Raw genomic sequence first — 25,648 nt, forward strand, 5'->3', positions numbered from 1 at the left:
TACAAAGCTAGAGAGCACAGAGAGCGCAATAATAACTTCTGGGGACATCCACAGTTCAGAACGGCTGCAGTTGAGGGATGAAAGCTGGGGCTGGCAGGTTGCAGGCAGGGGTCAGATCACACTGTGTATTAGAGATCACATTAAAGAATGCGTATTTTACCTTACAAGAAATGGGAAGCTAATCAACAATTTTAACCAGAGAACTCAAAAGCTTAACTCTGGTCACAGTGCAGAGAAGGGCAAGACGAGGGGAGGTTAGCAGACCAGTTAAAAGCCATGTACTGCTGGCTGGGAGAAGATGCAATGTATCCGAGGTATTTGGGATAATGACAAGTTTTGGGTGTGGAGGGTGAAGCAAAAAGCTTCCTTCACAGCCAAGCTCCTTGAAAAGTATAGCTCATTTTATCCACTTCCTCTTCCATTCATCTTACAACTTTTAAATCTTGTTTAGTTGAATAAGTAGTTAAAAAATCAAAACAAGCAGTTTCCGGACAAGTCCTTTTCTGAAGTCCTACCAACTCCCCAGAGACAAATATTTCAAATTCCTTTTGCTGATTTTTTTTTTTTTTTTTACAGAAATTACCTCTACAATTTTAAACTACCTAATTAACTGCTATTTCTTGATTTGTTAGTTTTAGATATTCTGTAATATTCTATAAAACTTTATATGGTAAAAGACAAGGAATGAACTTCTATATACTTCTTCCTGATCCCAATTCTCCCAGTATAGTTAAATGATAATGTCAGATGGTGAGTATTTACATTAGTGATGCTATACAAAAGTATACATGCTGAGCTATAGAGAACATTATTATTTCATTCCTTCCACTTATAGTCTGTCACAGAGTTAACAGTCATTTATTTCATGGGCCTATTTTTCTCCATGGTCATTACCAATTAATCCCCAATCTCTAACTGGAAAAGTAGAGAGTTTGGTTCTAGAAAGGACTATGAGGCAGAGTAAAAATGTGAAGTCAGCAGTTGGAGCGTGGAGTTCTGTGCAAAGGAGTAGGCTAGATAAAAGACAGGAACCACACACTGTCACCAGAGAACACAGGTGACAGGACAGGAACCAGACAGGAACCACACACTGTCATCAATTGCGCCAGGGAAACCCTGGCGGCAGTCGGCTTAGTCATCTGTGTGTTCTCTCCAGATAACAGCTCAGGTGTGAGAAGAAAAGACTCGCAACGGGCACAGGGAGGAGCCTTGGCTTAGAAGACTCATGCCCCGTGGGAACCACTATCTCTTATAACAACCCTCTGGGCAAAGTTTTCAGGGTCTCTGCAAGGGACACACTCAGGTATGAGTCACCGCTTCAGGGAAGCCCCAAGTACGGCACCCCTATCGAGTAATTACAATTCACTTACAGTTCTTTCGGGTCCAAACAGAATGTACCATTTAGGATCATTTTCATCATGACCTATACTGCCTTAAATCTTAGTCAGTATTTTACTACTACCAGACCACCAGAGATCTGAGTTACATAGTGAGTAGAATTCAAATTCTCACGAGGAAAGGGAAAGGGTTTTATTAACCTTTCACTCACAGGACTATTAAAATAAGCTGCTATAAACATTCTTGAAATGACACACAAACATTCCTGTTGAGTTAATAAATATCTGGAAGTGAAATGGTTGTATCATGTATTATGCTTATGTTCAGCTTTAGTACGTAAATGCTAAGCAGCTTCAAAAGTAGTTATACTAATTTACATTATCACTATCGATGCATGAAAATTTCCTTATTCCATAGTCACATCAATCCTTGGTACTGATACCATCCGTCTTTACAATTCTGGCAATTTATCTAATGGTGAATCACTGAGGTTTTAATTTCCATTTCCCTGATTACTAATGAGGTTGAGTACCTTTTCATGTATTTATAGGTCATTCAACCATCATCTTTAGGAAATGGATGTTCAACTATCTTACCCATTTTTCTTTTTTTTCCTTTTTTAAAGATTTATGTATCTAAGTAATCTCTACACTCAATGTGGGGCTTGAACTCACGAATTTGGAGATCAAGAGTCGCATGCTCTTCCAACTGAGCCAGGCAGGTACCCTTCCTTTTTCCTTTTTTTTTTTTAAATGGCTTATCTCAAATTTATCCATCCGATAGTTATGTTGTATTTTATCTTATGGCATAATTTCTATTTTAAAAGTCACTTAAATTAAAAAGAAAAACAAACTGAACCACCAAAAAACAGTTCACTCATTTCTCTCATCCTTTGTCCCACTCCCCTAACCACCACCAATCTGTTCTCTGTAACTATGAGCTTAGTTTATTTAATTTTTAAATTTATTTAGATTCAGCACAGAAGAGGGAGCATCCAGTGTTTTTGTTTTTGTTCTTTTTTTAAAAGAAATCCATACAAACATTTACTCTATCCCTGCCCAAGGGTGGAGGAGAAGGGGTCAGGGCACTACTGGGGCTACAGGCCTTTGCAGACAGCCCTTGGGGGAGGGTGGGGCTCCTGCAGGAACAGTCCAGAGGCCAGTAGGCCTTGTGGGGCAGGGTCTGGAAAGCGAGACCCTGAGGGCTGACACAGGAGCCGGCTTGGCTCCCAGAGGTCAGAGAGTCCAGGTGGGTTTGGGGGGGGTACCAGTTCCCCGGCTCTGGCCCAGGCCAGGATGGACTCTCAGTCTTGGTGGCTGCTGAGGTGCCAGGTCCCCCAACTCCCCGCCAACAAGAGGGAAGGCAGCGCCCGGATCTTCCTCCTCTGGGTGGAAGACGACAACTGTGCAAGTCCCTGGGTTCAAATTACAAATAATAAAAACAACAATATAAAATTTAAGAAAAAATTTAATATTTGAGACAGAGATAGCGCACGAGTGGGGGAGGAGCAGAGAGAGAAGGAGACACAGAACCCTAAGCAAGATCCAGGCTCTGAGCTGTCAGCACAGAGCCCAACATGGGGCTCAAACCCACAAACCGTGAGATCATGACCCTAGCCAAAGCTGGATGCTTAACTGACTGAGCCACCCAGGCACCCCAACAATATAAAAATTTAAAAGACAGCCCCTGTCCCAAACACCCACAACTAGCCTGCCTGGCCTGATCCCCACCTCCAGCAGGAAAGAAGAGGCAGGGACAGGAGGCTTCGCCAGGCACTCAGTAGAGCTCACTGGGTTTCACTTTAACATAATGTTAAAAAAAAAAAAAAAACCAACAAAAAAACCCATAATGTTTAGCATTATTTCACTTCAGCATAATGCCTTTCAAAGGTCCCACCATGTTGTCACAAATGGCAAGATTTCATACTTTTTTATAGCTGAATAATAGTCCACTGTATATATATCACATTTTCTTTATTCATTCATCCATCAATGGACACTTAAGTTGTTTCCATGTCTTGGCTACTGTAATGCCGTAATGAACATGAAGGTACACGTATCTTTTCAAGTCAGTGTTTTCATTTTCTTGGAATAAACACCCAAAAGTGAAATTTCTGGATCGTATGGTAGCTCTATTTTTAATTTTTTGAGGAGCTCTATGCTATTTTCCATAGTGACTGCACCAATTTACATTCCCCCCAACAGTGCATGGGAATTCCCTTTGCTCCACATCCTCACCAGCACTTGGTATTTGTAGTCTTTTTGATAACAGTCATTCTGACAGGTGTGATTGTAATCTCTAATTACTGACTGGTATTATTTTTTCCTTAAATGTTTATTTAAAAACACAAAACAAAAACAAAACAATAAATCCATCTGGTCCTGGAGTTTTCTTTATGGGAAGATTTTTACCTCCAGATTCATTTTTTTTTTTTTTTTAATGTTTATTTATTTTTGAGACAGAGAGAGACAGAGTGCAAGTGGGGGAGGGGCAGAGAGAGAGGGAGACACAGAATCTGAAACAGGCTCCAGGCTCTGAGCGGTCAGCACAGAGCCCGACGCGGGGCTCGAACCCACGGACTGTGAGATCATGACCTGAGCCGAAGTCGGACGCTCAACCGACTGAGCCACCCAGGCGCCCCCAGATTCATTTTTTTAAAGTAAATACAGGTTACTCAGATTTTCTACTTCTTCCTGTGTTAGTTTTGGTTAAGTTTGTTTTTTTAGGAATTTGCTCACTGGGTAAACATTTTCAAATGCATTGGCCTAAAAACTGTTCATAACTAATCTTATCTCTTGCTTGACAACACTAACTCATTCCAGAACTCCCTATTAGGTGGAAAGTTGTTTAATTTTTAAAATTTGTTCCATTAACTTTAATGGGAAAAATTATAATGCATCCTATTCTGACCCAAAAGTGGATTACTTTGCTAGTACTGCCATCAAAATACCACAGACTTGGTGTCTTAAACAACAGTGATTTATTTTCTCACAACTCTGGAGTCTGGAGGTCTGAGATCAAGGTGTTGGCAGTACTGATTTCTTCTGAGACTTCTCTCCTTGGCTTGTAGATGGCCATCATCTTTTTGTATCTTCACATGGTCTTCCCTCTGTGTCTATGTCCTAATCTTCTCTTTTTATAAGGACGTCAATTCTCCTGTTTTCTGTATACTATTTGGCCCCTATTCAGTAGTGTCAAATCCTTCCTAACCCCCAAAGCCTTTTGGGGTTCTAGGGCACAGATAAGCTGCTTTCTGGGATTTCCCCTATGGCAGATATTTTATTCCCAATCTTATGCTTTATAAATAATGCCACAACAAATACTATCTTATAGACACATCTGAATCCATTCTTTTAAGTATAACTATACATAAATTCTTCGAAGTAAAAATGCTAGGCCAAAGAATATACACGTTTTAAGTTGACTGCTTTATAAAGAAGTTTTTCATATTTATAGTCCTATCCATAGGCTAGAGAGGTATTTAGCCACTTTTTCTTTTATACTTCAAGGGACCTAAAGTCTCTGTAGAAACTACTCAACCTTTCCATTATGGCGTGGAAGGCAACCAAAGACAGTGTATGTAACTGAATGTGCGTGGGAGCATTCCCATAAAACTTTATGTGTAACAGTGGTTTGGATTTGGCCAATGGGTAGCAGTTTGCTGATTAGTGGGCTAGAGAGCTTAAATCCCCATATTCCCATCAATACTGTGTACTTATTAATTTTTTTATATTTGCTAATCAGATGGGTGAAAACAATGCACTCATTTGTCTTTTAATTTTCACACTTTTAACTATAAGAGAGAATCAACTTTTTCATTATTTACTGGACATCTTTTTCTTTACCTGTGAATAGTATATAAATATCTGTTGCCTGTGTCTATTAACAGCGCTTTCTATTAAAGAATATAGGCCTTTTTATCGGTGTTGCAAATACTTTTTCATAATATACCTAACATTTTTGAAGGAAAAATAAAATCTTTTGAGTTTGTTTAATGCAATCAAATTTACCAATCTTTTTTTACAAATATAGTTCTTAATGTTCTGTCATGTTTTAAAACACCTTCCTCGTGTTCATGTTTTCTTCTAGTACTCCTGTGGTTTTATTTTTACTTTGAATCTCTGACCTATCTACACATTCTTTAGAATAAGCAGTCAATCTAAGCAGCTAGCTTGCTTCTCTGCTCTTACATCTGCCCTCCAAACTGCCTTCTACACTGTGACAGTGATTTCTTCCAGCACTGTCAGATATAGGACTACTCACTCCTCTTTTAAGACCCAACTCAAGTCTCATTTCCACTTTTAAGTCTTTCCTGACATCAATCCCCCCTGAGCAAAATTCACTTTTCTTTCCGCTAACTCTAATACAGGCCTCTGTCTTCAAGGTGTTCACTTGTAGGTGCCTGTAGTTTCTATCACAGTGTACGGTACATAGTATGTGACTGTATTATGACTGAATAAAACAACTTTAAAATATGGAATTCTAAAGTTGTAAACTTGATAAGCAGAGAAACAATTATTTTCATATGGTAGCTATAACTGAAGTAAAATTTAAACTTAAGTACGTAAATATTATTTGACAAAACCTGCTGGTTTCTAGAATGGAAGGGTATTTGCAGATTTACCATGATCCTTAAATAAGGCCGATCATCGTGGTTAAGATGGAGGCAATCTAAGAAGACATAATATTTCTCAGAATAACAGGAAAAGCATCCTGAACCTGTCACACATATAAAGCGTATACAGTGAACTCTAGAAAATCCATACTTACATGATTACAGTCTGAAGAAATCTCATTTTCAGGCTAAAAGGGGGAAGAAAAAGACAATGTTAAAAAAAAAAAAACTCAAGTTTTCAAACACCACCAAAATAAACTCAAAACAAGAAATGTGAATATTTAACTGAATATGCTTCTTCAATTTAAGAAGGAAAATGGGGCTTATATATCTTTTAGATAGCTGGGGAGAAATATACCAGAAAAGGAGATGAGACATAACCCCTTCGTAATCAATGGTTTGATCTGAAAATAGGGACAGGGGAGAATAAAGTACTAAAGAAACAAAGCTATAGGGACATCAGGATCCTTACAGAACACTTCATAATTCTGAAAGCTAAAGAAAATCAGGCACAATACAGGTGTCCTTTCTAAAGTTAGATATCTTAAAAAAACAACACAAAACAGACTTATTAAAGAGAGCAGGGGCACCTGGGTGGTTCAGTCGGTTAAGCATCCAACTGTGGATCAGGTCATGACTTTGCAGTTTGTGAGTTTGAGCCCCGCATCAGGCTCTGTGCTGACAACTCAGAGCCTGGAGCATGCTTCTGATTCTGTGATTCCCTCTCTCTGCTCCCCTACCCCGATCACTGTCTGTCTCTGTCTCTGTCTCTCTCTCAAAAATAAATACATATTAAGAAAAAAATTTTTAAAGAGGACAAAGAAGGTCCATCAAATGATTTAAAAACTAGTCTTATGCCACCACTAGGTGAAGTGAGGTCATGGGTACATAGGACCTCTATGTAACTTCTTAGGAGCCTATAATCTTGCAAGTATATCATTTAAAATAGAAAGTTTTTTAAAAAATAGAAATTATATATATAGTCCCATGACTATATGTGCTCTGCAAAGCCAGGTACATGTACCAGAAGTAAAATGAACTTTCTATTCCATAATTTAAAAAGTAAGCTAGGTTATGCTTAATGTTACATAACGGCAATACACATATTCAGTTTCCTTGTTCGTGCCTTTAAAAAAGATACAATTGTAAGACAATACCATTTCATTTGAGTTTCCATAGCATTCCAAACTGTTCAAAGGAAGGGAATTCTGTGCACCTTCTATGAAATATCACCAAAGCAGGTCCTAAAAGATGCCATTTTCAAAATAAAAAGATTCTCTCTATTCACGGATAGAGATAAGGCAATAAATAGTAAATATTAACAAGTCAAGCAGCCACAACTAGCATCAATCACTTCAGAAAGAAAAAGTTTTCTAGGGAACTACTAATTCCACTGTAGAATTTAATAGGCATTGACACTAATATAAAAACTTGTTTTTGTACTTATTCATAAAATATGATAACTGACTTTAATTAGGTGTGCCTGGGTAGCTCAGTCGGTTAAGCGTACGACTCTTGATTTTGGCTTAGGTCATGATCTCACCGGGACTGAGCCCCGAGGTGTGCTGTCAGCGCAGAGCCTGCTTGGGGGTCTCTATCTCCCTCTCTCTCTGACCCTCATCTCCACGTATATACACTCTCTCTCAAAATCAATAGACACACACACACACACAAAAGGAAAAGTGACTTTAATTAGATTCCTAGGTAATCATAAAATTACAACATACCATCTTTGGACTGTTCCCCCGCTTGTCTACATAAAAACAGGTAATGTCTTTTTGGGGGGGGCTTTCTAGTCTCAGAAATCAGCCTCTATACTATGACTGAAACTAGCTTAACTCTGCTCCCTCCACTTCAATCCCAAGTGCTTGTCTTACATCTCTTAACAGTTTATTATTAGCAAGAAAGCTTTATTTTGTTTAGGCAGCTTTCTGCCTTATCCTGTTTTAATCTATCCCTTAAATATTTTCCAATCAATCAGCAATTCTTGCTCTTTCTCAAACAAAGCACAAAGCCAATTAGTAACACTATCATTTCAACTAGTATTCATTTCTACTACACAATAACTTTGGATTAAAGGGGCATTCTTGAGGGGGGCTAGCCGGCTGGCTCAGTTAGTAAAGCATACGACTCTTTATCTCAGGGGTTGTGAGTTCATGCCCCATGTTGAGCACGCAGCTTACTTTAAAAAAGGAGCATTCTTTTAAAAAAAAAAAAAAATTTTTTTTAACGTTTATTTATTTTTGAGACAGAGAGAGAGAGCATGAACAGGGGAGGGTCAGAGAAAGAGGGAGACACAGAATCTGAAACAGGCTCCAGGCTCTGAGCTGTCAGCACACAGCCCGACGCGGGGCTCAAACCCACGGACCGTGAGATCATGACCTGAGCCGAAGTCGGACGCTCAACCGACTGAGCCACCCAGGCGCCCCTAAAAAAGGAGAATTCTTGAAAGAAATCCAGAGCATTGGAGCATTTTCAAAATAATTTATTTACATAATATGCAAGTTGCTCATGGAAAAAGTGTTATGTTTACAGTTCACAGGACCTATACGAGCAAATTGACAGTTTTAATGGCTTGCTTCCCTACATTGGTAGACTGGATTATTTCCCCTAGTTTTTTACTCCTCTTTAATAGCATCTGATACCCACAACATTTGCTCTGTAACTCTGCACAGCCTCCTGCTGCGCAATGAGTATACACCCTGCTCCACTGATATAAGGCTAGGCTACTATTGACTTGCTTTAGCCAATGGGATTTTAAATAGACACAATAGAAGAGATTTTATTTACTTTTTAAAATGTTTATTCATTTTTTGAGTGAGAGAGAGAGAGAAAGAGAGCATGAGCAAGGGAGGGGCAGAGTGATGGAGACAGAATCCAAAACAGGCTCCAGGCTCTGAGATGTCAGCACAGAGCCCGCTGGCAAGCGGGGCTCAAACTCAGGAACTAGGAGATCATGACCTGAGCCAAAGTCAGACGCTTAACCGACTGAGCCACCCAAGCGCCCCAATAGAAGAAGTTTTAAATGTGCTTTTCACTCTCACACTCCTGCCATTTCCCAAGAGAAGAACACGTCCAGGCAGCTGCTAGTACAAGGAAAAGAGACATGTGCAGCAGACTTAAACCCTACCTATAGCCCAGAGCAGAGCCATCCTAAATGACTTGCAGAGCCATGGGCAAGAAAAGTAAGTATCTGTCATTATGAGAACTTGAAATTGAGGGAGATTGTTATGAAGAAAAAAAATGAATAATATACCTATCAAGCAAATGGAATAATAAAAATCTGAAATCCATTAAGCCACAACTGATAATAGCTACAATCTAATTTAGTGAATTATGTTAGTAAATACAGAGTACTATAGCCTTTTATGAAAGAAACACGTGAGCCACGGAGACACAAATGAACTGCACATTTGGAGCCCAGTGTTTCGTTTTCGTCTCTTTTGTCATCTTAATTTGCAATAGGCAATAAACTTATTTTTTTTTCTTTTTAGATTTAGTATCTCTTCCAAGAAAGAGAAGATGACAACATAGGAATGCTGTAAGAACCAGGTTATGATTTGGGCGCATGGGTGGCTCAGTCAGTTGAGCACCCGACTCTGGCTTAGGTCATGATCTCTCAGTCCTTGAGTTCAGGCCCCACATGGGGCTCTATGTTAACAGCTTAAAGCCTGGAGCCTGCTTCAGATTCTGTCTGTCTGTCTGTCTCTCTCTCTCTCTCTGCCCCTCCTCCACTCATGCTCTGTCTCTCTCTCTCTCAAAAATAAACATTAAAAAAAAAAAAAAAAAAAAAGAACCAGGTTATGATGTTAGGCCATTGAGACTAACAGAACTAAACAGCTATGAAGATTTTCTATGTATAATTGCAAATAATTTCAGAAATTTAAAAGGATCTGTAGAATCAAAGGTCATAGAGATGGTTCAGAGGAAGTGAACAGAGACCTATCTGCAAAATATAAAAAATAAAGTAGTATACCCAAACAGTGGGAACATGAGTGCCAGCACAAAGTAACTCCAGAGGAAGTGTAAAAAGAAGATGCTATGGTTTAGCACGGCCATTTGATAAGACTCTAAAAGGCAAAAGTTATCAGGGACCAAAAACAGATGTGGGTGCGGATGCAGATTTGATTCTCAGACTGTACCACTCCCATGATGTCCCAATCAAATCACTTCATCAGACATAGTATGTATCTACTTCTGCAAAACTATAAATGCAGATAGGCTTGATTACCTTTAACCTAAGAAGATTAATCGCATAGAGAATAAAACCCAGAATTACTAAGGTAGAATAAGGCTGAGGATTTTTTGTTTACTTTGTTATCAATGAAATAATACTCTGAAATTATCCCAAGAAATGAAGCAACAAGTAAATACTGGATAATTATGATGGACCCAAAATTGTGTGAGGGATTGTTGTGGGATACAGAAGAAAGATAAGACACTGTCTCTAACCTCAGGTGGTTTACAATCCAGTTGAAGAGATAAAATGGTGAAGTCATGCAATTAAGCAAGAACTGGGACTTGAGCTAGGCCTGAAAGATGAGACAAAGGAATGATTTCCATGGAGTACGCAGGGTAGATGATCCCCTAGAGCTCAAGAAGAAAATAAGAGAATCTCTCTTTACTTTTTTAATGTTTTATTTATTTTTGAGAGAGAGAGCAAGTGAGAGAGGGGCAGAGAGAGAAAGAGACTGAGGAACCGAAGCAGGCTCCATGCTGTCAGTGCAGAGCCCCACGCAGGGCTCAAACCCATGAACCTGCGAGACCGTGATCTGAGCTGAAATCAAGAGTCAGGTGCCCAATCGACTTAGCCAATCAGGCGCCCAGAGAACCTCTTCTTAAAAAAAAAAATCATCTTTTAATTTACATTTTAAGGTTTTATAATGCATATATTAGAATACTTAAGGGGCACCTGGGTGGTTCAGTCAGTTAAGCATCCAACTTCAGCTAAGGTCATGATTTTGCGGTTCGTGGGTTCGAGTTCCATGTCAGGCTCTGTGCCGACAGCTCAGAGCCTGGAGCCTGCTTCGGATTCTGTGTCTTCCTCTCTCTCTGCCCCTTCCCCGTTCGTGCTCTATCTCTCTCTCTCAAAAATAAAATTTTAAAAATTAAAAAAAAAAAGAATATTTTATAAGTAACTATAAAATATTGTGGTATATGTAGTAATTTTTTCAAATGATAAAGAAGAACATGATCAAAATAGAGGATTAAGAACTGAAACCTTCCTTGTAACCAGTTTAGGAGTCCTATCCTCACTCTCTCCCCATTAAATCAGAGGCAAAGAGCAGGCTCCTAGCCTGTGGAACTATCAAATGAGACAGTGAGCTTTGTTATATTATTAGCTGCTCTCCATCATTCTAGAGACAGAACAGTGGACTTCAAAAGAAGTGTCTCTGGGGTGCTGCGATGGCTCAGTGGGTTAAGCATCAGACTCTTAATTTCGGTTCAGGTCACTATCTCTTTGTTACAAGTTCGAGCCCTGTGTCGGGCTCTGCCCTTGACAGTGTGAAGCCTGCTTGGGATTCTCTGTCTCTTTGCCCCTCCCCAACTTGTACATGCACTCTCACATGGGCACTCTCTCTCACAAAAATAAATAAACATTAAAAACAAAAGAAGAAATAAGTGTCTCTTACATCGAGTGTTTCCTCATGGAAAATAAATTAATTGTCCTCTTGGCAATGGATCTGGGAGGAGAAAAATTTATGAAAAGCCTCATAAATAGCTGTTAATTTAATGACCAAACTTTGTAGAAGAGACTGCTGAAATTACATATATTAATATCGATAAAAAAAATTTATGAACAGAGGAAAGAGAAAAGGAGAGTGTGACACATCCCCTCAACCCAACACGGCAGTGACTGAAACAGAGAAAGAGCTCAAATAATGCTGAATGAACAATGTGGCAATAACACCATAAAGGAGATAAGCACTGAGTGCTTGGAGACATCGGCCTGACTCCAATAAAGAATGCCATGGATAGCAGGAAAAGGTAAAAGTGTCACTTAACTGAGCTAGATGTCAAATTCATTTCTGACATGATGGACTGCAAGATAAATGGTTTTGTGTCCAATTTTACAGATGGAGATCTCAAAATCCAGAAAAACTGAGTAATGTGATCAAAGTACACTTCTAGGAGACAGCACAACAGGAATTTAAATAATGCTAATAAATGGCAACTAATGCTCACTGTGATGCTTTCAGTGTGATGCCTCCCAAAAAAGGCTCCATAAGGTCAGGTTGAGCACAATGACCGGTGGGGGATGGGGTGGAGGATCTTTAGGAGGTGCAAGAAAAAGAAAGGCAGACAGCATGAATAAACAGAACAAGTACTCTAGAATGATCTGACAGCCACATGATTAATTTACATGCAGGAAGCACAGGTAAGTAAAGGCTGGAGTAATTAGACCAACTATGAATCCAGAGTAGCCCTATAGTAACTACAGCAAGTTATAAAAAAAACTTTGCTTAGTTCACTTGGCCTTTCTAAATCAATGATTTAAATGTTTTGGGTATTACTGTACTCCAGTCTCCTTGTTGGGTAAGCAAAAGATGATGTAGTTGACTTTAAGGCTTAAAACTACTTGTCCTTCCTCTAAGCTCTGTGATTTCAAAATGGGTTTTAACTAAAGGGATACAATGACAAAAAAAAGACAACGGATTCATGAAAATATTCAGCTATAGAAGCTGTGTGATTTTGGTGTGTCACTTAACTTCTCCAGACCCCTGAGGACAGAACAGGGATTTCTTCACCTAGGATCATGAACTGACTTTAGGGGTGAGACTCTCTTGAAACTGAATACAAACTTTTGTGCGCAAGTATATTTTTCTGAGAATTCATAGCTGTCATAATAAATCTCACAAAGAGCCATAAGGCACCAAAAAATTAAGAAACAGTGGTCTAAGATGGTTGAGATTCTTTGCAGCTGTAGGAGGCTATAAGATGTGAGATGTGGAAAATAGAAATAGAAGTATTTATTGATTTCCATGTCTTTTAATGTGGGTAATTTGCATATTATGACTACAGTTTCCCAGTGCTTCGTCTTAATCATTCTCTGCTGGCCAAAGCACAACAGGTTTCAGAATAAACTACTGAAAAGCCTGAGTCTGAATATTGTCAATTAAATCAACCATCACATTCACTTAAAAGGATGGTTTTTACAGAAAGTACAAGTCTGAACTCTGATTTCCCCAAGGTGAACAGGCTGAGTTAATGAGTCTGGCAGGAGAAATTGAAGGATTCACAAAACTTACTTGGAAGTTGTCCCAGTTTCTGAAATAGAAATGCTTGGGAGCTGGACTGTGTCTAAAATTTGGAACATTCTACAGTTAGACTGAAGTTGAACTACCCACCAGATCACACCTGGTACTAAATTAAGTGATAATAGACGCTGTTTATTAATCACCTGGGAGAAAAGAAAGAAAAAATGTCAACAGTATCAGTGCTTTTATAGCCTTGCACAAATCTGAAGGCTGGGCAACAACCTGATGTCTCCCTGTGATTAGAAACAGTCTCCTACAATAGTAAGGAGATTCTTCTTCTGGGAGTTTGTTCATTAAGAACCCAGTAAAGTGCCAATCATATGAACAATTCATTTATTAACATGACCCAATCCACCTGCCTCCTGCCCACCAAAAAAAAAAGCAAACTCAATATAATACAGTTGGTAATAATTAAAGTCAGTTTTCTAGTCTTGGTGAACTTTCCGTGAGCAAGTGTAAACTGAATTTTAATCTTCTGTCAGATTCATAACCAAGTTCTTTTCAGTACATTATTCTGGCCAATGAGAATTAACTTTTCTTATTTGTACCCAGGGATTGCTGCTAAGTATTGTTTTTCCAAAAGGACAGTGACTAGCATAGGCTTTGTGCCCTCCAACAATGCTTTACTGATTCACTAAAGAGTTGTGCTTTTGTGTGATTCTTTAACATTCAACCAACTTTTCAGAATGAATTTACTATAAAGGTCCAGTGGGAGATTTGTTTTTAAAAAGGGTATGAGACACAGATTATAGATGTTGGCTTTCAAGTAAATCAATTAGTGTGGTAGGGAAGATAAAACATGAGTCTACACCTAACCATTATACAAAAAGTGGAGTCTGGGGTGGGAAGAGGGCCTGATACTTTAAAGAATGAAGAGGGGCGCCTGGGTGGCGCAGTCGGTTAAGCGTCCGACTTCAGCCAGGTCACGATCTCGCGGTCCGTGAGTTCGAGCCCCAAGTCAGGCTCTGGGCTGATGGCTCGGAGCCTGGAGCCTGTTTCCGATTCTGTGTCTCCCTCTCTCTCTGCCCCTCCCCCGTTCATGCTCTGTCTCTCTCTGTCCCAAAAATAAATAAAAAACGTTGAAAAAAAAAAAATTAAAAAAAAAAAAAAAAAAAAAAAAAGAATGAAGAAAGTCCCCCTTACCCACTATGGGTAGGATAACAGAAAGAAGTCACAGCGGGGCACCTGCATGGCTCAGTCGGTTAAGCTTCAGACATCAGCTCAGGTCATGATCTCATGGTTTGTGAATTCAAGTCCCACATCCAGCTTCCTACTGTCAGCATGGAGCCAGCTTAGGATCCTCTGTCCCTCTCTCTTTGCCCCGCCCCTGCTTGTTCTCTCTCTCTCTCTCTCTCTATCTCTCTCTCTCTCTCTCTCAAAAATAAACAAAAAAGACAAACAGAGACACTTGTGAAAATATATGGAATACATCATAGGTAAGGCACCTAAGGGAATCCGACGATACACTCTTTGCAGTCCATATTTTTCTATTTTCTTTCTCTTTCAGTGTGTATTTCAAAGGGGATGGTTGGGGCAGGGAAATATGGGAAATCCACACTTTCTAGAACATGGCAAGTAGCAATCTGGTCCTCTTAAGAGTCCTAGAGTAGTAGTTCTAAGAAAAGCACATTAACCATTTTATGGTTTAGTTGTGTCCGTATGCTCAACTTTTAGGTGAGAAATTTATGTATGTATGTATGTATGTATGTATGTATGTATGTATGTATTTATTTATTTATTTTTCCATTTTATTTAGGGGGGAGACAGAGAGAAAGAGAGAGCATGCATGAACGCACAGGGAGGTGGGAAGAGGGCCTGAGTTGACAGGGGGATCTCAAGCAGGCTCTGTGCTCAGTGCGGAGCCCGATGTGGGGCTTGATCCCACAACCCTGGGATCATGACCTGAGTTGAAATCAAGAATCGGACGCTCAACCAGCTGAGCCACCCAGGCGCTTCTATGTGGGAGTTTGAGAATGAGAAGTGAAAACAAAATTCTCTGAAGGACATAGTATGAATAAGGAACAAAAGATCAATTTTTATATGGCATCCTTTATATGTTTTATTTAATTTGCCATCTCAGTTGATTTGGAACAGCTGAATATACAGGTCCAAATTTGTCAAAGCAGAAGCTACTGAGCCAAATGCAAAGTGGGAAACGAAAAGAGAGAGAAGTTTTCCAGGCATGTGACAATACTATTAGGGATTACGGCCAGTAAATCTGGACTGATTCTGTCAATGCAGCTCAGTACCTCCAATCCGACTATGTTACTTCTGTAATTGTGAGAAGATAAAAACAAAAAAGGCATATAAAATTACAAGATGCAAAAAAAGTCCCAAAATGAAATATAATTTCTCATGAACCATACTCAAGTATCTAAAAATACCACATCTCTTCCATACTGACCAGGGGTTAGTGCACTACTTACTTTAACTGGCCTAAAGAGAGGCAAAGAGCACAGAGCTGCCAGAACGTGCAAAAACCTTTCTGTATAACCCAGCACAAATGATTGGTGCTGCTGCTTCTTCTTTTTAAGTTTATTTATTTATTTTGAGAGACAGAGAGAGAGAGAGAAGCCAGGGGGAAGGGGCAGAGAAAGGAGGACAGAGGATCCAAAGCAGGCTCTGTGCTGACAGCAGAGAATCCGATGTGGTACCCCAACTCACGAACCGTGAGGTCATGACCTGAGCCAAAGTCAGACACTTAACCGACTGAGCCACCCAGGTCCCACTATGACTAGTGCTTCTGAAGAGAACAGCTTTGATTCAGGGACTAGCCTTCCATCTGAATAACAGAGCAACTGCATAATTCCGAAGCATGTGTAAGCTTTGAAGCAGGAGCCTCAGGGGGACAAATCTTAGGTTAGATGAGAAAGATAAAGGCCATCTGAATACTGGGAAATGCTAAGCTGAAACGGGGGAAGAAGGGTACCTGGTACCTTGGCATCAATAGATGCTTAAATGGACTCAAAAGGTGTCAGAGAAGCAGCAAATAGTTTTATACAAATAGTGTCTCCTGGAAAGGGAGTCACATCAAGAAACTATGCAAGGAAAAGTAATCACCACTGAACAACAGTAGATATGGAGAAAGATAAATGTAACAGAGAAATGTAAAAAAAAAAAAAAAATTGAATACAGTTAAAGATAACGACAAATATAGCTATCAGAACCTACAGACATTGCTGCAAATAATTCTGATCAAAAGCTTTAAAAGATATTATGTCCTGAAGCTTAGAGAATCATCAGAAGGTCAGAGAATTAAAAGCGTAATTTAGAGACAATTTATCCAAGAAATTTTCAAACTTTTGGGACCTCCTCCTTACTCCTCATGACTATCTAAGGCACCACAGACTCAACACAACTGAGGTAGTCCCAAACCACTTCCCCAACCACCCCTGTACCACTCTGCCCCTCCACTTAAGTCCAAAATGGGGATGGTGTTTGCTCAATGTCATTGAATCAATTGACGGCTGAATGAAAACCTTAAGGTTCCATATAAATGCTATTAAGTACATAAGAAAACTCAATCTGTGTGAAAACTGAACTGGGAAAGCCTAGCATACTTGAGCATTGTTTTGAGATTTGAAAACACGGCTGTAAAAAAATATATATTCCTTCAAAAATCAAAAAGCAAAGCCAGCACCACAACACAAAAACCCAAACTCAAGGGAAAACTCCACCTTTTCCTTTACTTCTTAAACCTCCATTCTAAAACCCCAAATTTAAAACCTCCTGTCATGTCACACCTAGGAAAGAGGTTTCAGCCTCCACTGAAACAACACTTAATGATTATTTTCAGGAGCTAGTCTATAACCAAACTGTCACATGAAAAAGATGGTGTGTATTTAATACCTGTCTCATATTTATAGGCCTTTTACTCTGTAAGTAACTCTTCTGATTCCCTATCAAATCTAGCCCTTTATCTACTTGAGATATCTCCACTTTATAGTCTCCTACCTGGCATCTAACTTCTTTTGAATGGCAACACTATACCTTAAATTTTGGCAATCCTATAGGAATATTCTGGTCAAGAACTGATCATTGGGTAGACCCTAATGACTGATCCTAATTTGTGGTACAAAAGCCTATTGGTTACTGCCAGCAAACTGGACAGGTTTAGCTTGGTAAACTGATGGTGAGTCAGGGTCCATTCTGGTCCACCAGTCCCCTTCTTTCTCCAAAAAAAATGAGACCAGATAACTTCCCTCAAGAAAGAGAAAATGTGGGCCTGTGTGGTGAATTGTATGCTTTAAAATGGTAAATTTTATGTTATGAGTATTTACCATAAAATGCCAGTAAAATAAAGAAGTGGGCCTCAATTTGAAATCTGAAGACTTAACTACTCAACAAGAATTCTGGACTGTTTCATTCTACCCTCAAACTTCTTCAAACACACTTGATAACTGACAAAGTTAGGGAAATCTTTTTTTTTTTTTTTTTAATTTTTTTTTTAATGTTTATTTATTTTTGACAGAGAGAGACAGAGCATGAGCAGGGGAGGGGCAGAGAGAGAGGGAGACACAGAATCGAAAGCAGGCTCCAGGCTCTGAGCTGCCAGCACAGAGCCCGATGCGGGGCTCGAACTCACAGACTGTGAGATCATGACCTGAGCCGAAGTCGGACGCTCAACCGACTGAGCCACCCAGGCGCCCCCAAAGTTAGGGAAATCTTATATGTTATGGTTCACAGATTGAAATGGGAACTAGACAATCAAAGAAATTATGAAATTAAGTAATCTGGCTGATAGCCCCACATGTAGATGTACAGGCTCTTTGGATTATGGACAAAATCTCTCTGGACTGTGGATGAGATGTGTTCTCTTGTTTTAATTTGGGCACTCTAGGCTCCTGGCTTAGAAATGGATTGCAAACTCTGATCATAATCTCTCTCCTGTTTGAGGTGCAGTGTTCAAATGCATCATCTCCAGTCTTAAATGATGGATCAGATGATACAACAAACAAATGATCATCCTACAATACAAACAGGAAAAGTTGATATATGTAGTGGATGAAATGACTACTACCTGAAACTAGATATGCAACCACAATTCTTTAAAACAGTGGTCTACATCCAGATTGATCATATCCCCAGATGATAATGTTCCATTTTTCAGTCTGGGCTGAAGAAGGATAAGAGGGGACAGATAACCAAGACCAATTCTGTTAACGTAAGACTGTAGACCACCTATGTTAAACATGACATAGTTGTTGTTTCAGGGCATCTTTGCCCAAGAAAGACAGACTGCAAATCAGTAACTTCACCATTTGATTCAGGGAATTCCTAATAGATCAATTTACCAGAGACAAGAATCTTCTCATCTGAGCAAATGACTTCCTTATCTAACATATTTATGCATTAAGAACTGCTTTAGGGGTGCCTGGGTGGCTCAGTTGGTTAAGCACCCGCCTTCAGTTCAGGTCATGATCTCAGAGTTCATGAGTGCGAGTCCCACGTTGGGCTCTCTGCTGTCTTCGGCTTGGAGCCCGCTTTGGATCCTCTGTCTCCTCTCTCTCTGCCCCTCCTCAGGTCATTCTCTTTCTCTCTCTCTCAAAATAAATAAATTAATTAAAAAAAAAAAAAACATTAAGAAGAATTGCTTTAAGACCTCTAACTCGAAGTGTCCACCAATTCTAAATTATTGTATTGCAAATTTTGTCCAATCACAATCAGTTCCCTTCTTTAAAAGACCCTTTGAAACCATTTGATGTCAGATCTCAAAGGCATTTAAATATCCCAATTTTGACTTCTTCCTGTCAAGGTGGTATCCTCCTATCTGTAGTAAGTACTAATAAATTCAGGTTTGCTTTATTAACAGATTGGCGTAATTCAGCAAAGTATATTGGGGTCCATACCAACTGATCCTTCAATACCTAGCTCAAAGAAGGACTTTGGGGCTGAATTGGAAAAACCTCAATTGATATATTTTAAAAACTGAATCTTCTGAGGTTTATAAACATCAGTAACATGAATAATCTAATGAAATCTTCTCAAGTTTCCCACGTTTTTCTTTAGATAACATCAATCTACAGTTGATAGAACAAGATACTACCAAGTATACATCAATAATCACCACTATATCAAATGCTGAAGTGATGTAAATTAAGTACTTACTTTGGGAAATATTGATAGATTAATGTAAACAATAAACATGCAATATTTTACAAGAATTATCCACAATCTCCAAACCATATCTTTGCCTTTTAAAGTGGTATTTTTCTATTATAAAATTAATGGATTTTGAAATCAAAATGCAAAGAACAAAAGACCAGGAGGATCCTTTAATGGTACTCCAACTGAGCCAGTGCTCATTGTATGACTTAAATAGATCATAACTCTCAACACTTCAGTTGGAATTGGTGGAAAACTACATAAAAAGTGAGACATTCTGACTCCAACTAGTTGCATATCTACTATGATTCCATAAACCAATACTACCTTTCTGAGGAAGGGAAAATACTGTTACAGAAAGGGAATAGTGAAAGTATAGAAAAGGAGTAGTTCACTGGGAGAAGGTGAAAGGACAAAGGTAGAACAGTTCCAGATGCTTTTAGATTTACTATTTTTAAATACTTTATAAAGTATGTCGATGGTTCAAGTACGCATTACTTTCCGGGTAAAGAACATTCACCTCAAATAATGGAAACTAAAGATGCTCCCAGGTATTTCTAAGCACTCATTACTATATAGTCTACACCACTGGTTATACAGCATAGACTTGCGAGAACTAGGATCAAATTTAGGTTCTTCCAAGTACTAGCTGGACTAATTATTTAACTCTTGTAAGCCTAAATTTCCTTATCTATAAATGGGGATGAGTATTTATTACATATGCAGGAATAAATTAGGCAAAGCACATTAAAGCACCTATGAGTACTCACAATAAGCATACAATAAATATTATCTATAATATTATTATAGTATACTTCTAGAAGATTATTAATTTTGTACTGCCCTAACTCCAAAACACAGCAATAAATCAATCTCAGAAATAAGGAAAAAAGTAAGTAAAAAGAGGTTTTCTTTTAAGCCTCAACTTCAGGATTAAGTTTGTAGATCTATAGATTCTTAGCTAGAGGAAGGCAACTTCAATTTTAACAGTTCAATTACAGGGGCGCCTGGGTGGCTCAGCTGGTTAAGCGTCTGACTTCAGCTCAGGTCATGATCTCACCGTCCGTGAGTTCAAGCCCCGCGTCAGGCTGTGTTGTCAGTTCAGAGCCTAGAGCCTGCTTCGGATTCCCTGTCTCCCTCTCTCTCTACCCCTCCCCCACCCACACTCTCTCAAAAAATGAATAAAAGAGGGGCGCCTGGGTGGCTCAGTCGGTTGAGTGTCCGACTTCAGCTCAGGTCAGGATCTCACGGTCCATGAGTTCGAGCCCCGCATCAGACTCTGGGCTGATGGCTCAGAGCCTGGAGCCTGCTTCCAATTCTGTGTCTCCCTCTCTCTCTGCCACCCCCCCCCCCCCCACCGTTCATGCTCTGTCTCAAAAATAAATAAATGTTAAAAAAATTTTTTTTTTTAAATGAATAAAAGATAGTGGCCAAAATGAACAAATCAGGAGACTACAGATGCTGGCAAGGATGTGGAGAAACGGGAACCCTCTTGCACTGTTGGTGGGAATGCAAACTGGTGCAGCCGCTCTGGAAAACAGTGTGAAGGGTCCTCACTATGACCCAGCAATAGCACTGCTAGGAATTCACCCAAGGGGGATACAGGAGTGCTGATGCATAGGGGCACTTGTACCCCAATGTTTATAGCAGCACTTTCAATAATAGCCAAATTATGGGAAGAGCCTAAATGTCCATCAACTGACAAATGGATAAAGAAGATGTGATATGTGTGTGTGTGTGTGTGTGTGTGTGTGTGTGTACACACACACACAATATGGAATACTACTTGGCAATAAGAATGAAATCTGGCCATTTGTAGTGGACAGAACTGGAGAGTGGTATGCTAAGTGAAATAAGTCAGGCAGAGAAAGACAGATATCATATGTTTTCACTCATATGTGGATCCTGAGAAATTCAGCAGAAGACCAGGGGGGAGGGGAAGGGGGGGAAAAAAGTTACAGACAGGGAAGAAGGCAAACCATAAGAGACTCTTAAGTACTGACAACAAACTGAGGGTTGACAGGGGTGGGGGAGAAGGGAAAGTGGGTGATGGGCATTGAGGAGGGCACCTGTTGGGATGAGCACTGGGTGTTGTATGGAAACGAATTTGACAATAAGTTACACACACACACACACACACACACACACACACACACACATATAGTTCAATTACAAAAGTGATAATTAATAGCTACATTATTTATGTAACTATTTATTAATGTAATTATCCAAATTACATTAGGATAAACTGGAGTAAAGGAATAAATTAACTTAGGAAATTATGGTAGAAAAATCTTATGCCAATGGAAAGAACAATCTTTAAGTGACTTTATCAAGTTGCTTAGCACAATTATGTGTGTATGGAATTTCTGCCTGCCTCCACCCTTATCTCTCAATCTAATACCCATATACAAATCCAGATGTGATGCCTATTTTGAACTTCATTTAGGTTGCTTCTACGTAAACATGAGAGGTTTAAACAGTTTTGGTTTTGTTCACTCATATATTTTAAGGCTCCAAACAGCCTTTGTATTTAAATCCAACTGTTCAGATGCAGTTCTTTTTAAATGTGCAAACAAACTAAGGCTATTACTCAAGTAAAATCACTTTTCTAAATTTTACTTGGGAAATGTTTTTAGCCTACCATTGGCATTCGATGCACTTCTCTCCTCACACCAAACTCAAGTGGACTCCTTCTGTGCAAGTAAATACTACTTGTGGTCAGTTTAATAGGCAAGATCAATGACTTTGACAATTCAGTTTAAATGTCATGCATCTGTCTGTGTTATTTCAAATCACTTGACAGCCACCTATAAACAGGTAATAAATATAAAACAGTGCAAACAAGGTCTAGGACTATACCATAATTCTTTCAAATACACTCAGATCTTACAACAGTATCTTTAAAACTTTGATCATCACAATTATTATTCTTCCGAAGAGTATGGGAAATCTAATGTCTAAAATATGGGGCTCTGGGGGCGCCTAGGTGGCTCAGTCAGTTAAGTGTCCAACTCTTGATTTCAGCTCAGGTCCTAATTTCATTTTGTGGGATCGAGCCCCATATGATTTCACAGTTCATGGGACTGAAACCTTCATAAGACTCCGCACTGAGCGCAGAGCCTATTTGGGATCTTCTCTCTTCCATTCTCTCTGCCCCTACCCCTTGCTTTGTCTGTCTGTCTGTCTGTCTCCCTCAAAATAAATAAATTAACTTTAAAAAATACGGGGCTTAGATTAAAGGTCTTTAGATCTTTAGTCTACACAAGAAATAGAGAAGATAAGAATCGATGACTGGAGTAAAGTTTGGTATTTCAAAGACAATATTTTAAAGGCTAACATGTGATACAAATGAAATGCCTCATGGACCAGAGAAAAAGGACAGACCTTATAAACAACATAAGTGAGCTACAAAAAGCACGCAAACATTTTCCTAACTGAAAGCTTACTAAATAATCCACAATACAGAATTTGTCTGGGGAAAGGCTCTCTGTATCAGGGAAAATATACCTACTCAGAAGCAAGAGGTGATATCTAATAACCCAAAACATATACATATACATCCATATAGATAGACAGATAGATTCCCCGCCAAACCAAAACACATTTTAGTTGAAAAAAAAAAACAAAAAAACAAAAACCAGGGTGGGATGGATAGCAGAAAGTCAATCTTGGACTGCTCTCACTAAAAGTCTTGATTCTGGTGCCAAGAAGAATTTTTTTAACCTGCTACTTAGATTCTCCATGTTATTTATTTTTATTTACTTAGTATGAAAGAAAAAAACCTTCAAGCATTTATTTTTTTGTAATGTTTATTTATTGATTTTGAGAGAGAAAGGGAGTGAGCACGATAGGGGCAGAGAGAGAGGGAGAGAGAGAGAATCCCAAGCAGGTTCCAGGTCCAGCTCAGAGCCCGACTGCGGGCTGGATCTCACAAACTGTGAGATCATGACCTGAGCCTAATCAAGAGTCACATGCCTCACCGACTGAGCCACCCAGGCGCCCCAAAAGTTTTAAGATTTATTTTTAAAAAAAAAATTTTTTTTTAACGTTTATTTATTTTTGAGACAGAGAGAGACACAGCATGAACGGGGGAGGGGCAGAGAGAGAGGGAGACAAAGAATCGGAAGCAAGCTCCAGGCTCTGAGCCATCAGCCCAGAGCCCGACGCGGGGCTTGAACTCGCGGACCGCGAGATCGTGACCTGAGCTGAAGTCGGACGCTTAACCGACTGAGCCACCCAGGCACCCCAAAAGTTTTAAGATTTAAATGAGAGGAACTGGGGCACCTGGATGGCTCAGTTGGTGAGGTGTGTGACTCTTGATTCAGCTCAGGTCATGATCTCACGGTTTGTGAGATCCAGCCCCCAGTTGGGCTCTGAGCTGGACCTGGAGCCTGCTTGGGATTCATATTCTCTCTCTCTCTCTCTCTCTCTCTCTCCCTCTCCCTCTCTCCCTCTCTCTCCCTCTCTCTCTCTCTCTCTGTCTCTCCCTGCCCCTCTCCTACACATGCATGTGCTCTCCCTCTCATAAATAAATAAATAAATAAATAAATAAATAAATAAATAAATAAATTTAAATGAGGCTTACCTTCTCTGTAATACGTACTATAAATAAAATCCACAAAATGAAACATTCTGACATTTAAAATATACACTTCAGATGTAAACGGTGTTGTACACTAGTATATGTCTACTCTGAGTCATTTGTCTGGTTAAGAATCTTACAACACTTGGGGCGCCTGGGTGGCTCAGTCGGTTGAGCGTCCGACTTCGGCTCAGGTCATGATCTCACAGTTCGTGCATTCAAGCCCCGCGCCGGGCTCTATGCTGACAACTCAGAGCCTGGAGCCTGCTTCAGATTCTGTGCCTCCCTCCCTCTATCCCTTCCCCACTCATGTGCTCTCAGTCTCTCAAAAATGAATAAACATTAAAAAAAAAAAAAATCTTACAACGTTATAAATGTTGTTACCTAGTTATGCCATTAACCTAAGGAATTCAAGAAGCACATTAAGTACTAATTAAGTAATGTACTAAAAACCATTGGCTATAACTTTATTTTTAAAACTTTATCTCAGATTAACAAATACACAGAGGCGCCTGGCTGGGTCTGTCAGTGGAGTGTGCAACTCTTGATCTTGGGGCTGGGTGATCTTGATCTACCCACGTGTGTGTAGACATTGCTTAAAAATAAAATCTTAAAAGAAAGAAAGAACAAACAGGCATGCCTGGGTGGCATCTGACTTCAGCTCAGGTCATGATCTTGCGGTTTGTGAGTCTGAGCCCCACGTCAGGCTCTGTGCTACAGGTCAGAGCCTGGAGCCTGCTTCACATTCTGTGTCTCCCTCTGCCCCTCCCCCACTCACACTCTGTCTCTCAATAAAGAAACATTAAAAAAAATTTTTTTTAATTAACAAATACATGTTTTAAAACATAAAATAATATGGAATAATTTTGGCCTAAGAGCAAGTTAATGAAGTTTCAAAAGAAAAGTGAATGCATTAATACCTCCTTTCCAAAAGGTCTGCCACTATATAAATGACCTCAATATACACGACTTACCAAGATAATTTATTCAACTGGTTACTAAAATTGTCCCTGCTTCCAGATGAAGAAACAGTGCATAAGAATAGGAAATTGACTTCTCTGGTTTAAAACAATCTCTTATTAGTTCACTTTGGGGCCACTAAAAATTCCTAAGTTTTTCTGGTTTTATTTTGTTCTCCTGCCCTCTTGGGGGTAGTGCCTCAATTAAAAGCAAGCAAACACAAAAAAATCCTATAAATGTAAATTTTCTTTTCAACCTTTTCCCTATTTCACTAATACCTTAATTAATATAATTATCTATCTTCTCTAAAAACATCAGAAATAAAAAAAATAAATAAACATTCTTCTTCCAAAGATGACTAATCACCCTTGCCTTAGAATTTAAGTAGCTCTAGCTTACATCATTAATTGCGACCAAAAGAGATCAGACAAAAGTATCTTCCATCTATGTAATGGCTTAAGGCTACAGTTTCTACTCATGACAAAATTCAGGGTTTTTTCATATTTAAGCTTTCTTTTTGCATAATAGCGAGGAAAGCAACTGACCGGGTAAGACTATGAACTTGTTAATTCAAATTCTTATTCTACCAGTTAATTTATGCTATGATCTGGGCAAAGCCAATCATTAATCTCATCCTCTGCCACAGAATGCTTTGATTTTGAACTACAGTGAAAAGAGAAAAACACATTTTTCAAACCTTTTCCCTACAAAAAATAGAGCCATACCTTTCTGAAGCCCTCTGACAATTTTGGTAGTATAATTACCAACTCACAACACCTTGTATCT

At 39.2% G+C, this 25,648-nt stretch overlaps 1 protein-coding gene across 3 annotated transcripts in view; it reads right to left on the bottom strand.

Annotated features, from left to right (window-relative positions):
- Positions 1 to 25,648, bottom strand: part of GLG1 (golgi glycoprotein 1) — a 149,712-nt gene that overhangs the window by 55,257 nt on the left and 68,807 nt on the right. For all 3 annotated transcript variants that reach the window (XM_060650141.3, XM_060650140.2, XM_060650139.2), the window contains exon 2: positions 6,109 to 6,141. In XM_060650141.3, coding sequence (XP_060506124.1) covers positions 6,109 to 6,141 — 33 coding nt within the window. The remainder of the gene's footprint in view (positions 1 to 6,108; positions 6,142 to 25,648) is intronic.

Source organism: Panthera onca, chromosome E2 (assembly GCF_046562875.1).
Source record: "Panthera onca isolate mPanOnc1 chromosome E2, mPanOnc1 haplotype 2, whole genome shotgun sequence".
NCBI lineage: Eukaryota > Metazoa > Chordata > Mammalia > Carnivora > Felidae > Panthera > Panthera onca.